Here is a 13,962-nt window from a genome sequence, read left to right on the forward strand (position 1 = left end):
AGTTTGATTAATCACCACGTCTTGCAACGCGCCAAGTAGAATGTTCATTCCGAGATGCAACACAACATCGAGTTAATGGCATATATGAGAGTCTGTAACTGAGTCGGCCAAACTGATCCTATAAGCGAATCTTGGCTCTATAGAGATGAAAATCAAAACATCTCGTTATAAGTTGATGAGAGATATATGAGGACTCTGACAAAACATACTGTATCCTCTGAAATGGCGAAGCTGTTGCCGTCGGCATGAACTATCCGGCATGGTTTTAATGAGGGCGAATTTTAGCGATCCCAATTCGCCCTTGACTCGGCTGAAATTCGAAGTAATTGTCGACCACGACAAAGTCCGGTAACAACCATGTGTCTCCCGGTGTAGGCGCAACCATAAGGCTGCATACCCCTGCTATCTCATGGGTGTAGAGCATGTTATTGATAAGTAAAGGGATGTCACCATTTCGATTCAGGCCCAATGTTAGGACCGGGAAGAGCCTCCTATAGGCACAGTCGAACAGGCAGGCATCACGCCCTGGAATATCTCTGCACCGAATGCTTGTCCTGGCAGCTGCGGAGGCTTGTGCAAGAATTTCCTTCTTTAACCCATCCATGTATAGGGGAGGGACAAACAAAGCTTGTGAACCAGTGTCCACACTGGCAGCTCCATTGATACCAATAGTCATAATTCCACTACCAACTTGCAAAGTATCGAGCGTGACAGCAAACTCTTGCGGGTCTCTGAGCTGGGCATAACGTAGGGGTCCCACATACAGGCTCGGATCACCACCGCCAAGAAGGAGCTCTCCCACTGTTTGACCAGTCCTTGGATTCCTCCTCAAGTATAGGGCGAAAGTTTCGCTCTGTACCCTTGATCGTAGCTGACTCATGAGAGACTGATAACCTGGTATTGTCTGTCTCCCTAAACCAATAGAGTGGACGGGCGGTACCTTGGACGCAGGCGGCTGTTGTCTGACGACCAGTCCGAATATGAGAGAAACAACCACGCTCGATGCAATAGTCACCCCTCCTCTCTTTGCTCGGACACCTACACTACTGCCATCCTCATGACGGAGAGTTGTGATGGGCCCTTGTGGTGGAGGACTTCGAACGCAACCAGTAAAGAGATGGCTGCAAGCTCCGGGATGAGTGACCCCCTCATACCAGTCCTTCCACGTAAAAAAAAGGGCAGGTGATCCAGTATCGACCAAAGCACGTATCCTTTGACCATCAACCAAGATATTACCAAGCAAAGTTGGACCATATCCTGGTACCCAGGTATACTCTGTATTCATTCTCATCACTTGGCCATACCCTCCGATAACAGAATAAGCCCAGACCACAGCAATAAGACAAATATCGTGCATGGTGTTGGAGAAGATGAGAGTGTAATTCTTCGCAGGTCACACACTTATCACTGTCTATAACGACAGAGCTAAAAGACAGCTCTCTGTCTATATGAAGAGAGCTAGCGGCGTCTATATCCATCGGTCCCGCTACGCATATTGCTTATCGAACGAGAGTAGACTTTTGCTTCTTTTGACCCTTCCACTCGGCTGCTCAATAGTCGAGGTCTGCTCTTGTTGCGAAGTTCCAATATTAGGCTATCCGCTGATGAAGGCCTGCTACTATGATAGTAGTCCTATCATTGTGCGTGCACAATGATCATGCGTGACGGTCACTATCCTCACGAGACGCGTTCAGTTGGCATTCCACACCAGTAACGATAGGTTAGTTCTTTCTCTTTCCGAATATTCATCTTCTCCACCAACTCCGCTATTATCCGGGAATTTAGATCTTCGATCGATCGCGCAGCTCATTCTGGCAGCTCTCAGTCAGTAGTTCGCGACTGACTAGTAATCCGTGACGTCTTAGTGAGTTTGTCAGAAAACCTTTCGTAAGTCACGAATCGTGACCTGGTCGCGGTGACTAAAATCGTTCATCGATTTCTACTACTGCTGGGTGATAAGGCTTAGGGGTAGATGATCCGCGCATCAATCGAGAGTTAATCGTGGGTCATGATGTGTGACGTGAATATCTCGAAATAGGTGCGACCAATCCACCAGCGAACGCCACAAACGACTGTGAGTAGAATGCAAATTACTTTACGCCTCATCATGGTCTCGACATAGCTGTTGACAGAATCAAGGAACTGAATGCAGCTATCGGGAATACATCGGCAGGAATCATTTACCCGGGGCTTTTCGTGACGAAAGTTTTGCCCTAGTGGCCTGTTCGAGGAGTAGGAGGGATCCGTCACTGAGCAGAGTTGTTATTAAGTTACACGTTATAAGTCATTGTAACTCACACTGTGAGCCCTTACAATGACCTTTCATATTTGGTAAAGTGAACATCATAGAGTCCATGCAGAAACTTATAGGATTAATGATTAGCCTCCGAAAGCTGCTCTTTGCTGGTAATCTCTGACGGCCTTCTCTCGTTCTTGCCGCGACTTGATGTGCCTGCACGAGCGCCATTGCAGCGGTGAGCAAGGAAAACGCCGAATCAACAACAATGTTGTTACAACATTGGGTAAACATGAAATAAATCGCCGTTCGAGCCCACTGTCGAGCTACCTTCTGAAAGATACATGTCGCCGCTGTCGTTCTTCTTTGACCACAGCATCAACTCGTATTGCCTCTTTAATGTCCCGCACAGGTTCGAACTCGGCAGGTGGCACTATATACTTCACGTCGTTTGTTGAAATCACCAATCTTCGACCGTAAGACGCATCATCCCGGTTAAGTACGACACTGAATGGAATCGAAAAGGCCTCAGAGAATCGCATTTCGACTAATCGACACAGACCAGCCCGGCTCTCAGAGCCGTTCAATGATCATCATTAACACTTATCGGAAAGAGTCCAGAGAGCCTTGGAGGCTCAGTGAGATCTCGCCTCTCATACTGTACTTACTCTTGGCCATTATTGATAATGGCTTTCACTGTGCATCGGCCGAGACAACCACCAGCATTCTCAGTCATATAGAATAGAGTGCCGGGCACTCCCTTGAGAGCTAGCAGTAGTGAGTCTTGTAGTGACGGTAATGCATCCTGCGGGCTGACTGGCTGGGTGTAACCAGGAAGCGATGGATCCGGTCTGAGGTGCCTGCAAGAGGAAAGTCCTCACCGGTGAACAAGATTATAACAATCCCACCCTTCCAGGAGCCTCGCAGTGACCCCGTCTCGACTCGGACCAACGACCTCAAACTGGCCTGGGGCGACTTCACTCAATGGCAGGACCATTGTGTTAAATTGGGAACTGCTAGTCGACACTTCGATAACCATCATCCCCGCTCTCTCCCGAACTAGCTAACACGACTCAGAAAAGGGAATAATAATTTACTCTGCATAATCACAGAAGAGCGAGAATGACAAGCTCGTGTACACTGAGGGCAAAACCATCGTAGACAGCCATAGATACACATCGAATTGAGGAAGTCTGAGTTCATGTGTGGTAGCAACTAGGAGGAAACTGGCGTTTGCATTAGGTCAGGGGGCGCAACTCATCCGCCATCCTGTCCAAATACGTATTGGAATCTATTTCTCCTCATCCTGTTTCTCCTTAACTGAACAGTAGGCTCTGGCCCTTCCTTTTGAAATTGGCACTTCCCCACAGTCGGACGAGACCAAGAAGATGAGGCCAGGGCCCTTCCTGCTGCAGGACAGTGAAGCTAACGACTGTATAGTGAGGCCTTAACTACAATTCCCAAGGTCAAAGGGCTCTTGCATGAAGGGTCTGCAGAATTGATACCTGATTGAGAGCTAATGAGATGCTCATGGAGATGACATTAAACGCGGAATCTACTATAACTACAAATACGCTCCTTCGCCTGCTGAGCATCACACGGTGCATATCACGACTTTGCTGGTAGCATGTTTATAATCTCACCACGTAACTATGGCTTCCTAGGTTGAATTACCCCCTGATTGACAGACCAACTCAACTCTTTAACGTCGAAGCCTATAGGCGCAGACGTGCAATGATGATAACAACAGTGTCCTGTATGGATATTATCAACCTCTAGAGCTTCAGGACTTATGCTTCTTGTCCTTCTTGTGGGAATGATGATGGTGATGCTTATGCTTGTGCTTCTTCTCGTCATCTCCTCCCTAACAACAACGTTTCAATGTACCAGGAATAACAGCAACCTATCGTACGGCGGAGCGAGGCTCGCTTCTCCGCACTTACCGCATCCTCATCTTCCTCCTCGTCGTCCTCATCGTCATCACTACTGCTATCGGCCCCACCAGCATCCTCATAGTCCTCATCATCACTCTCATCTTCGGATGGCAAGTCATCACCGAGATCAGGCGACCCATCTAATGAACCAATTTATATCTACACCCAGTATCACCCAGCTACCCTACCAGGAGAGGAGCCGTCATCTCGTGACCTCTTGCCAAGACCCAAGCCAGAGCCCTCTAGGTTGCGTATCCTTATACCAGCCTTTTGGATGAACTCAATAAGGCCGTTATATTCGGATCTGAGCACCATCGCACTGGGCCGACTAATACGGATCATTATAGGTGGTCCCACCTGTCCATCTGCTGGAAGTCATGGGGCTGACCCTCGCCCTTACGGTACACCTTCAGATCGAAATAACGGGTTTGGGTGAATCCAGAGTCGGCACGGGAGAACTCTGAAGAGAAGAACAGAATGGACCTTCCCCTCGAGCAGCCTACAACCCCATGGCTCACCAACTGCTAACACGTCGTCGTAACGGATCCACATGACCGGCTTGTTGACAAAGAGGAAGCTCTTCTTGAGTGGATAAAGAAAGCCATCATTGGCCTTATGAGAGCATCTCACCTGAGGCAACACCCTCCTCTCCCTCACTCTACCAAGGCCTACGCAGTTGTATCCATTAGAAGCCTTGAAGTCCTGGCAGGGCGTGACCACATTCTTGCCGGTCATATGCTTGAACAACTGTCCCATCACAGCATACAGCTTCTCCCCTGCAGAGCACATCGACCATGACCAACGTACCAGGCCCATGGTCCTTACCATTAACGACTTTCTGGAGTTTGCATTTCTCCAGTTCCTCAGCATCCAAGTTGATAGCTAGGTCCTCTACTTCTCTCTCCTTATCATACTGCATGACCAAGAAACTGTACGCTGTATTGCCTTGCCGTACCTGCATACGTCGGGGGACCACCATCCCCACGATGGGGCCACTCCAAAGTCGGCCTCACTGGCTGATCTAATCCCAATACGAACGAGACATGAACGCTATCCGGTTTGGGTAGCATGAACATTCTAGAGACGTTCATGTACTTGATAGTATAGTCGAAGGACTTGCCCCTTAGCTTGAAGGATGAGCGGAACATATCCAAATCGTAATGGCCTCTGGGTAGGACAATAGGTATATTCAGGAACTGGCATATAGTAGTGCCGCCACCTAGGCAATAAAGAGCCACTGAGAGCACTGATGACGGTACTGTATCATACCAGTAGCCGCGCCAGACTTCTGAATAAGCTCATCCTTCAGCTTAGCCGCGTACTCCTCATTCGGGATGAAGAACCTACCAAAATTTCGCTCACTGTACGCCGGAAACTTCATCAGTTTTTACCTCATCTCGACCAAACTCTCGTCATCAGCATCTCTAGTGTCATCCACATGGAACTCCAAGGCGACCTCGTTCTTACCAGTGGGCACCACCTGACAATAGACGATAACCGCATAAAAGGGGAGTAAGGCTCCTTCCTACTTGAGCGATGTCGGTGGCCTGTATCTCGAATGCCACCTGACCCGCGTTCTTCAACTCTAGTTCCGTGCCGGACCAACTGCTCTCACCCCAACACCAACCACGAGTAGATACCTGACCACCACCGACATATATTCAGCGGCCCTCATAGACAGCAGCAGACCAACTTTTTCTTTTTTCAAATCCAAATCGTAATGCTTATTGAAGAAAGCCTTGACCGTTTCATAGTTGGAATCTTGGAAGCCATCGTACTTATATATGTCACCATTTTTCATAACGATCTGATGCGGAGACCATGCCTCGCCATGTGAGGTCGGTAGTGGTAATGCTACCTTTAAAAGGCACTCCTTGTTGACCTTGTACCATGTGACCGACGCGATATCCTGAAAGCCACGCGACACATCAGCCGCCTGTCCATACCGCTCTTCCTCCACATCACAGCAGGGACTACCCATGAACCTGACGCTCGCCCTCGTACTACCTCCTTATTCAGCTGTGTGGTCTGCCCCGTCTGCCGATTCCGCCATCCCAGCATTTCATGGTTAGCCTTGAACAAGCCAGTCGCCGACCGGCCGGCCGTTTTCACTGTACCTGCTACCTACCGCTCCCCCCACAAATTCAAGACTGCTAATACCATAAGACAGCGTGTCGGGGACCGAGTCAGCCATTACTACACTAAAAACACTCCCATTTCGAGTACTTTCAACTCAACGACCAGGAAATCTCGAAGCTCGATCTGACTACACCTTACGCCGCAACGTGCTTGTATTCAGCCTTGAGGTAATACCTATCACTTCAGCTGAAACTGCCGAGGAGCACTCCAACATACTTTGGTTGATTATCTCCAACTCTCCTCTGATAATCACAAAGGTCCACCAGGTGTCGCCTCAGCTGAGTGAGGTTCACAGTGAGGCCCTCCTCCCTCAACCGCTTGGCCATCTGCTGCAGCGTCCAGCCGGTGTCCTCCGCCACCAGCAGCTGAATGCGTCCAAGATTTACCAGACCAACATATGGATGCGTATTACTCGCATTAGAAGATCGGGTAAGGGCAGCGTGGTAGCATCCAGTCCTAGTGTCCGCCGAGCGACCGGAGCATCTCCCACTCTCATACGCTTAGCACTCGACCTGTACATGAGCATCGACACATGCATGATGATACGGCTGCTACCCTTCATTATAAAATCCATCATCGCTGCGGTCATCGTCCATCTCGCCTTGGAAAGCCGCGTACTGGAACATTTTGACTTGCTGCGAGGCCAATAACTCGCTAAAGGGATAAGACGATCTTTTAAATGATGATCGTCATCGAACCTCACTCAGCCGATCGGGTATCGACTTCCGTCCTGTGTTTCAAGTCTACATTGTTCGATGCTGCTAATCTTTCCTGGAGACGATTCCCCTCAACTACTCCGGACATGACACTTTCCTACCTTTAGAAGTGCCTTGTATTTAGCATCCATTCGCATCGGCATCATATGCCTATTACCAACCACTTTACGGACGGTAGTCTCAGAGCCGCTTTTGATGTCAGCCTCACCATCATCAAACTCACCATCATCCGCAGCGAAACCCAGAAGGTACAAGCCTTCGGGTTTCGAGCCAGTGGCACGCTGACAAAGAAGTCAGATGCTCCCGAGACTACCATTTTCTTCGCATGGAGTCTTCCACTATATAATACAAAGCCAGAGCGGCGGGTTTGGTGCGAAAAATGGTTTGTTATGTGCCACTCCATGGTCGACCCTGCCCTTATTACAATTTCGAAATCGGACGGCTTTCCCTGTAGGGCACATCCAGTTGCGGCAAACCGGCATTTTCCCTCCGCATTGATCGGATCACTCCTGCCTATCTCCGTACCCGATGCACTGGCCCTTACCCGTTCGGCCAACCAAGGGGGTAGTTTGACCAGATAGGTCTCAGCATCCAGGTCCACTGCCAAACCTCTTTCAACCCGATTCAGGACCTCAATAGACCTGAAAAATGCCAGGCGTTATTTATATGCAAAACACATCTACGGAATGATATAAGCAGCTCCCTGTAACTTACCCCTGAGCCTCTGTAAGCCCTTCCTCTCCTACAACCTGAGATTCCATGCGAAATCAGTCGAATAAATGGGCGCGCGCTAACACCAATCAGTAACTCAACGAAAACTGCGTGAAGACTTGAGTTTTATGGCGCGTGAGAAGTTTATGCAACTATGGCGACTCCAATTTTCAAGAAATGGCCTGGCCACATTCTTCGGCCTGGAACAGATTTTCAGATTTTGCGGCTGCGGAGCATATCAGCATCCCACTCAGTCCTCTTCATTTTTATGCATAGTTTCTACAGAACTGTTCGTGCAACTTCTGGTAATGCTGATACGACGTGTCTCCGTGTATTTGCGTCTGTGAAAACTCAGTGCACACTCCGTATCCTCGATGAGAGCTTTCGAGTGATACCTATCTCGTTCATCAGCTGTCATGCGCCTCGAAACTACACGAGACTACCCTGTAGTTTTGCGAGCTACCAATAGTCTCTGATTTGTAGTTATACAATTCTGCTGGGATCGAGCATCATAACACGATGGTGTAGGGAAGAGTTTGAGAGATCTGAGTTGATGAGATGTGAACTCATCGTTAACTGGGCGATCTACCAATGTATTAGGCTTCTTGCCTCCTTCGGAAGGATCGACGTTGCAGTAGTGTCTCGAGATGACAGATGTGCTACTCTGGTTCGGATTACATGCATATGGCAACGACGTGTAACGATGAATTCAATGTCTCATTCGTCTTCCCAGAAAAGTACAACCACTATTGTGGATTACTTCAAGTACTCGCGCAAGGTGACGACGAGCACACCTGGTGAACTTGTACTACAAGTCTGTACTACTAAGAGCCTCTGAACCTACAAGTCCTGTAGGTTCAGAAGGGCTTGTTGAACGGAGTAAAGGCAACGCGTCGGAACGATAGCCTTACTCTAGATGTTTGTAACACCCCAACACAAGCACAAGGGAAAGGGGGGAGACTTCCAATTGACGTTTGACATCAATAATCTACGGTTGAATGTACGACTCAAAAAATTTACAAGTTAATGTACCATGAGTAATCTCCTCGTCACTGTTCAAGCATCTTTCCTCAATCCTGAGATCAGTAGCACCACCATCCCACACCAGCTTGAGCGCCTTCGGAACACCTGCCTGTTTCACAAAGGAGACCACTCGGTCGAGTAAGACGCCCAATTGATATAATCGTTTGTTCACATCATCGTTCGCCTTCGATCGTACGTCATTGAAACTATACTCTATCGGTGGTGGAAAGTGGCCCTTCTTGTGCCAGCCCAGAACCAACTTGTCCACCTTGCCGAGTAGCATTTGGTAGAATGTGGACCTCCAAGGAAAGTCAGGGAAAAAGGCGCTCTTGGTCTTCATCTCGACCACTGCACCATCAGCATCGTTGAAGGTTCCACTCGCACGATGATGCAGGCCCGTGGCACTATCATTGCATGGTCGCCAAGGCCCTTCTGGGCAAGCACCATCATTCAAGGGCTTATCGAGTGCATCTACTTCAGTTCGCACCACCACCTTGAAACCATCGAGGTTGAGCAGAATAAGCCTGAAGTACCCATGCAAGGTCTTGGCCACTTCCGGCATCGTCGTAAGGCGCTCCTCGAAGACATGGCCGAACCCTAGAGGGGCAGGGGTATCCTTATGAAGGTCACATGTGAACACAACCGGTCTCCGACCATCAGGCACATCGACGATTATCTCAAAGCTTTCCTCAGCATCGGGAAAGAGAGGGGCTCCAGGCGATGCTTCTAAGAATCGTAGGAGCTTTCGAAGATTGTTGCGGTCCGTCACGAGATCTACACTACTCCAGTCGAAGTTAGGATCACACAGCGACATAACGTGAACGATGGACTCAGTGGGCACCGACAGATCGTATTCCTCAACATAGTTAGACGCTTGCCTGAAGGTCACAGAACAACACAGTGAAAAATATACGACCAACGTTTTTCACCTGATTTCCCTCTGCAGTGTGAAAGACCTCCTCGCTGGCTTGTAAACAGGTGGCACTCCAGGTACCACTATACGTGGTTCCTTCAGAGTTGATGTTGTGTCCCAAGAGTACGACCCTATGGTCTTGGTCCCCCACTGAGCTTCTCTCGCCGTTTCTTGAACCTCTTCCAACGGTATACTGTACGGCAATTGAGCAGTACCACGAGATTTCTTAGAAGCTGGAGACAATGCCTCACCGTCCGAGTTCATCAGAGGTTTCCTACAGTGAGTAAGTGACTGCCAATATACACTAACCCCACTTGGTTAAACTCAAGGACTGGCATCGTGATATGGTGATAAAGCCTCTGTTCTTGTTCACACTGCTGCTGCTGTTGATGATGAATTGTGCACCAAAATAATATACCAAATAATCGTTGACAGAAATAGAATTGATGATGATGTCCAGCAGTACTTGTACGTTACAATGACGGTAGAGATGATGATAATTGGAACAATCAATCTTAATGCTAATAGTAGTAGTGTTCACAAGCATCACCAAACTAGACGTGGAGACTAGTCCCACTCATTCCTTCTAGCCTTCACAATAAGCTTGCTACTCTTGCCATTCCAAACAATAGTCGATAGCTTTCCATAGCTCAAGTCAAGTAACTCCTCCAGAAGGCTCCCCAACTGAGCCCATCGTTTATTGATATCATCAGTGGCTTTCGCCTTCACTTCAGCAAGGGTGAATTCCTCAACTTTAACGAGATGCCCTTCCTGGTGTCGACCAACCGCTAGCTTGTCACTATCACCGAGGGCCATCTGATAGTAGGCCGCTTTGAAGCCTGCACGGGGGCATTTCAACGTACGGCACTTCAGCTCCACCGTAGTATCATTAGGATCGAACACCCCAGCCTTTTGGGTCCATACAGCACACCGACCTTCATCACAGAATTCCCAGCCGTCATCAGACAACTCCACCCCTCCACTCTGCGCTTCCTTCACAAGAGCGTCAACCTCCGCCCTGACTACCACATTGAGATTGCCCAGTTTGAGCATTGAAAAACGATGATGACGATAAAGAGCCTCTGAGCCAGGCGGTGTGGTAGTCATCGTCATTTTGAAAGAGTTCTTATACTCTCTGTAACTCGCGTGGTGTCTATAGCTCCATTCAACTGTCGCCGGTTCGCCATTGATAGCACCGTTAAGAGGAAACTCAAAGGGCTTGGACTTCTGATTAGGGCTCGTAAGGGCTCCTATGAATCGTAATAGGTCACACAGTGTCCCTCGGTTGGTGACCAAGTCGACATTGGACCAATCGAAATCGGGAGTGCACTTCTCAATAACACGTTGGGCAGCCCTAAGAGGATAGGACAGGTCGTAGTGCATCAAGACGTCTTCAGGCCCCCTAAAAGCAAACATTCACACCACCAATTGAATAACACTTACTCCAATTTCTTTTCCAATTCGATGTCCCCCTCCGCTGTACTTGGCGGAGTGTAAAGAGGTGGCACTCCCGGTATCACAATATAGGTATCCGAAGCGGTAGAGTTCCGATGGCACGAGTACGACCCAATAGCTTTAATGCTCCACTCGAAAGGTTCTTTCCCGAGCCCATCAATAGTTTGCTGTCTATCAACAACCCCTATATATGTGGCAGCTCTCGCCAAGTTGAGACGCTTGCCGGTGGGGCTGAGGTCACCAGGACCAACGTCAAATGAGCTCGAGTCCCCCCTGCCCGACGATGACCCATATCGGTTATTCTTGTCGGATGGACTACCACCATCAGAGTGCCACACATAGCGCTCAGGCAAGCCTCGCGAACCGTGGTTGATAGCAGGCGTATATCGATACTGTCTTCGCATTGATGGCGACAATCGTCTTGGTGGTCTACGCCGTTGAGAGGGAGATGTCCGTGCCCCATCCGCCAGGGCCGCCGTCATAGCAAATGGAGAAAGCTCCAGCTACTTTCATGGACTCTTCAACCGAGCAGGAGAGTACGCTGAACTCGACGACTAATGACTGTTAGCAGAGACGTGTTCACATTTATTAGAAATTGAGGATAGTTGAGGGAATTCAAGTGCTAATGTCGGCAGCTGCTTCGATGGCTTCATCATGATCATCATACCACTGGAAGAGCCAACTGCTGCTTTCACAACGATTATGTATTTTTGTCATTTTTCTACTATTACTACTCCTACTCCGAAGCATTCATGTAGGGCCTTATAGCGCTGGATTGATGGTGGCATGTGGCATCAACAGTAAAGCTGGATCGAAACCCTCATTGGCTACCCAACGGCCCAACTCCTCACGAACGGACACCATGCCCGGGTATTGGGAGACCATCTGATCGACATCATCCACCTTCCACAGCCACTGTCCGAGCTTACCTGACGGAACATTCTAGCGGTAGCGGCCTCGTCAGTCTCCCTCCTCGCCGAATCCATCAAGGTCGACTGAGCCGTGCCAGCTATCTCCACTACACGGGTCATGAAAGACACTAAGAAGATGAAGAAATGAGTACAGTTCACCTGCAAGCAAAGTCTACCTAGAGTTGGGATGTGATGCTCTCTGATGCCAGCCTTGAACAATATCATACAGTCCAATAAGCCTGGTCCATGTGGGTAGGGACGGATAGCCTGAAAGCCATCCTAAACACCAGAAGAACTCCTACTACAACCCTACGTCCTTATGCAAGCCAGCCGCCTTGAAGGCCCACATGAGGTACCCTCTCCTCAGATTCAAAACGTCAGTATCCCATGATATGATGTAGTTGAAGGCCTCGCGGTGGACATGGAATCCGCTCTCACTGAGAGCTGATGCCAATTTGGTAGAGAGATCGATGGCCTGATAATAACAACAAGAAGCGCTAGTGACCCGAGGACAGGGCCAAGTAGTACCTGGTCCGTCTCGGACGGTGGTGTACTCTTTGGGGTCGACTGAGTCAATGGCTCATTCCCGGTACTGTCCCTTTCGGTAGGGCTTGGTGAAGACGTGCTGTTTGGGGTGATGATCCTCATACCACTGGTAGGGGCAGACTCAGCGAGCCGCCTTGCCGTAGGAGGGGAAGAGGACGAGGAGGAGGAGGCCACTGATTTCTGGAGCATACCACTCGTGAGCCGTATCGCTCCTCTGTTACTCCACTACATGGTTGAGAGGCGTCGAACGCTGTGGAGTGAACTCCTGGGCAGACAGGCTCCCAGGCGTGTTGCGGCTACAAGGGGTAACCACGGAAGATCCAACGGGCGCAGCAACAGGGGCGGGTGATACACATCTGACACCACTCAATGGGAAGCTCTCCAAGCCTCAACGATTCACCCTCTCGAAAGCTCAGCTGCTACAGCACTAGCTACCGACTTCTCAACAGTGGCCACAGCGTTGAGGAATTGCCCACGGTGGACAGTGAGGACGTCCTGATAGAGGAGACCTTATAGGGCCGTCGGTAGCCTAGGGAAATGTGTGACCTGTATGCCTTGCATCTTGGACTGGACCTCTTCCCCCAGCTCCTTCTGCTCAATCCTGGCGATTTCAACTCTATGATCCACCATTTGAACGTGGGTCATCAGAGTGCCGATTTGATTCCGCATATCGTCCTCAAGCTGGTGATAGGAGTAATAGAACATTCACTACAGTGATGGGCCCTACTTTACTAAGCCTGGCCTCCATAGAGGACATGATGGAGTCCTTCAACAGCACCGCCAGACGCTCAATGCCGTCACTTCCCCTGGTAGGAGTCGGTGAAGGTGGGGACAAAGACGCCCTAGTCGAGACCACTGGGGTACCTACCATAACCAGATCCCCGGGGGGCACTGCTACCCAGACCACGCACCAACGGCGCCAAGCTCATGCTCACAAGCACGACGACTATCGGGACTAAGGCGATCCAATGGGGCTTTTGGACCATGAAACGGGGTTTTATTGGTATGCACGGTGGACTGCTAAGACGAGTAATGATAAGTAACCGAGCAGTAGAGGCCTACCATGGGCATGGTCAGTTGACAGGTACGAATAACAAGCAACTACGAGTGATAAGAGTTGTGGTATTGACCACTGAACCCAACCCTGATAGGAAACATAACAGTAGTAGTAACATCAGACCAAGTACTATGAGAGGCCATGGTGGCCGCCTCTACTACTGCATAAGGACTTGTAGGGAGTGACTGCTATTGTACCTACTACTCTGGTGACCCGGCCTACTAGCTCTGGTGTCGCGTTATGAGCATAGCTGATAAGGGTGTCCTAGAAACGGGGTAAGTCACCTCAGTTAGACTTCATCTACATCCTTCAAGTCAACTC

At 49.4% G+C, this 13,962-nt stretch overlaps 6 protein-coding genes across 6 annotated transcripts; all 6 read right to left on the reverse strand.

The window, feature by feature from the left end:
• Positions 1 to 265: 265 nt before the first annotated feature.
• Pmar_PMAR003393 (Cathepsin D precursor, putative) lies at positions 266 to 1,357 on the reverse strand (the record flags this gene model as incomplete). Its single annotated transcript, XM_002784093.1, has 2 exons — positions 266 to 894; positions 1,237 to 1,357. 2 exons carry the CDS (start codon positions 1,355 to 1,357, stop codon positions 266 to 268), a joined length of 750 nt encoding a protein of 249 aa, XP_002784139.1.
• Positions 1,358 to 4,019: 2,662 nt separating this feature from the next.
• On the reverse strand, positions 4,020 to 6,364 carry Pmar_PMAR003394 (structure-specific recognition protein, putative; the record flags this gene model as incomplete). Its single annotated transcript, XM_002784094.1, has 15 exons — positions 4,020 to 4,100; positions 4,180 to 4,310; positions 4,359 to 4,474; positions 4,528 to 4,630; positions 4,689 to 4,800; positions 4,843 to 4,946; positions 4,996 to 5,125; positions 5,184 to 5,389; positions 5,440 to 5,513; positions 5,562 to 5,650; positions 5,700 to 5,810; positions 5,864 to 5,977; positions 6,029 to 6,079; positions 6,178 to 6,287; positions 6,331 to 6,364. 15 exons carry the CDS (start codon positions 6,362 to 6,364, stop codon positions 4,020 to 4,022), a joined length of 1,566 nt encoding a protein of 521 aa, XP_002784140.1.
• Positions 6,365 to 6,418: 54 nt separating this feature from the next.
• Pmar_PMAR003395 (hypothetical protein) lies at positions 6,419 to 7,786 on the reverse strand (the record flags this gene model as incomplete). The annotated part of the gene is made up of 8 exons (XM_002784095.1): positions 6,419 to 6,483; positions 6,526 to 6,674; positions 6,722 to 6,821; positions 6,865 to 6,963; positions 7,013 to 7,080; positions 7,127 to 7,306; positions 7,450 to 7,666; positions 7,740 to 7,786. The coding sequence occupies 8 exons, from the start codon at positions 7,784 to 7,786 to the stop codon at positions 6,444 to 6,446; spliced, it is 900 nt and encodes a 299-aa protein (XP_002784141.1). The 3' UTR covers positions 6,419 to 6,443.
• Positions 7,787 to 8,723: 937 nt separating this feature from the next.
• Pmar_PMAR003396 (conserved hypothetical protein) lies at positions 8,724 to 9,965 on the reverse strand. The gene is made up of 2 exons (XM_002784096.1): positions 9,689 to 9,965; positions 8,724 to 9,637 (listed from the first exon to the last, which is right to left on the reverse strand). Exons 1-2 carry the CDS (start codon positions 9,934 to 9,936, stop codon positions 8,725 to 8,727), a joined length of 1,161 nt encoding a protein of 386 aa, XP_002784142.1. The 5' UTR covers positions 9,937 to 9,965; the 3' UTR covers position 8,724.
• Positions 9,966 to 10,017: 52 nt separating this feature from the next.
• Pmar_PMAR003397 (hypothetical protein) lies at positions 10,018 to 11,531 on the reverse strand (the record flags this gene model as incomplete). Its single annotated transcript, XM_002784097.1, has 2 exons — positions 10,018 to 11,074; positions 11,116 to 11,531. 2 exons carry the CDS (start codon positions 11,529 to 11,531, stop codon positions 10,240 to 10,242), a joined length of 1,251 nt encoding a protein of 416 aa, XP_002784143.1. The 3' UTR covers positions 10,018 to 10,239.
• Positions 11,532 to 11,889: 358 nt separating this feature from the next.
• Pmar_PMAR003398 (hypothetical protein) lies at positions 11,890 to 13,655 on the reverse strand (the record flags this gene model as incomplete). The annotated part of the gene is made up of 10 exons (XM_002784098.1): positions 11,890 to 12,012; positions 12,057 to 12,166; positions 12,215 to 12,305; positions 12,352 to 12,513; positions 12,814 to 12,940; positions 12,985 to 13,079; positions 13,131 to 13,265; positions 13,312 to 13,448; positions 13,496 to 13,604; positions 13,647 to 13,655. 10 exons carry the CDS (start codon positions 13,653 to 13,655, stop codon positions 11,890 to 11,892), a joined length of 1,098 nt encoding a protein of 365 aa, XP_002784144.1.
• Positions 13,656 to 13,962: the final 307 nt, after the last annotated feature.

This window comes from Perkinsus marinus, assembly GCF_000006405.1.
Source record: "Perkinsus marinus ATCC 50983 genomic scaffold scf_1104296935302, whole genome shotgun sequence".
Lineage (NCBI taxonomy): Eukaryota > Perkinsozoa > Perkinsida > Perkinsidae > Perkinsus > Perkinsus marinus.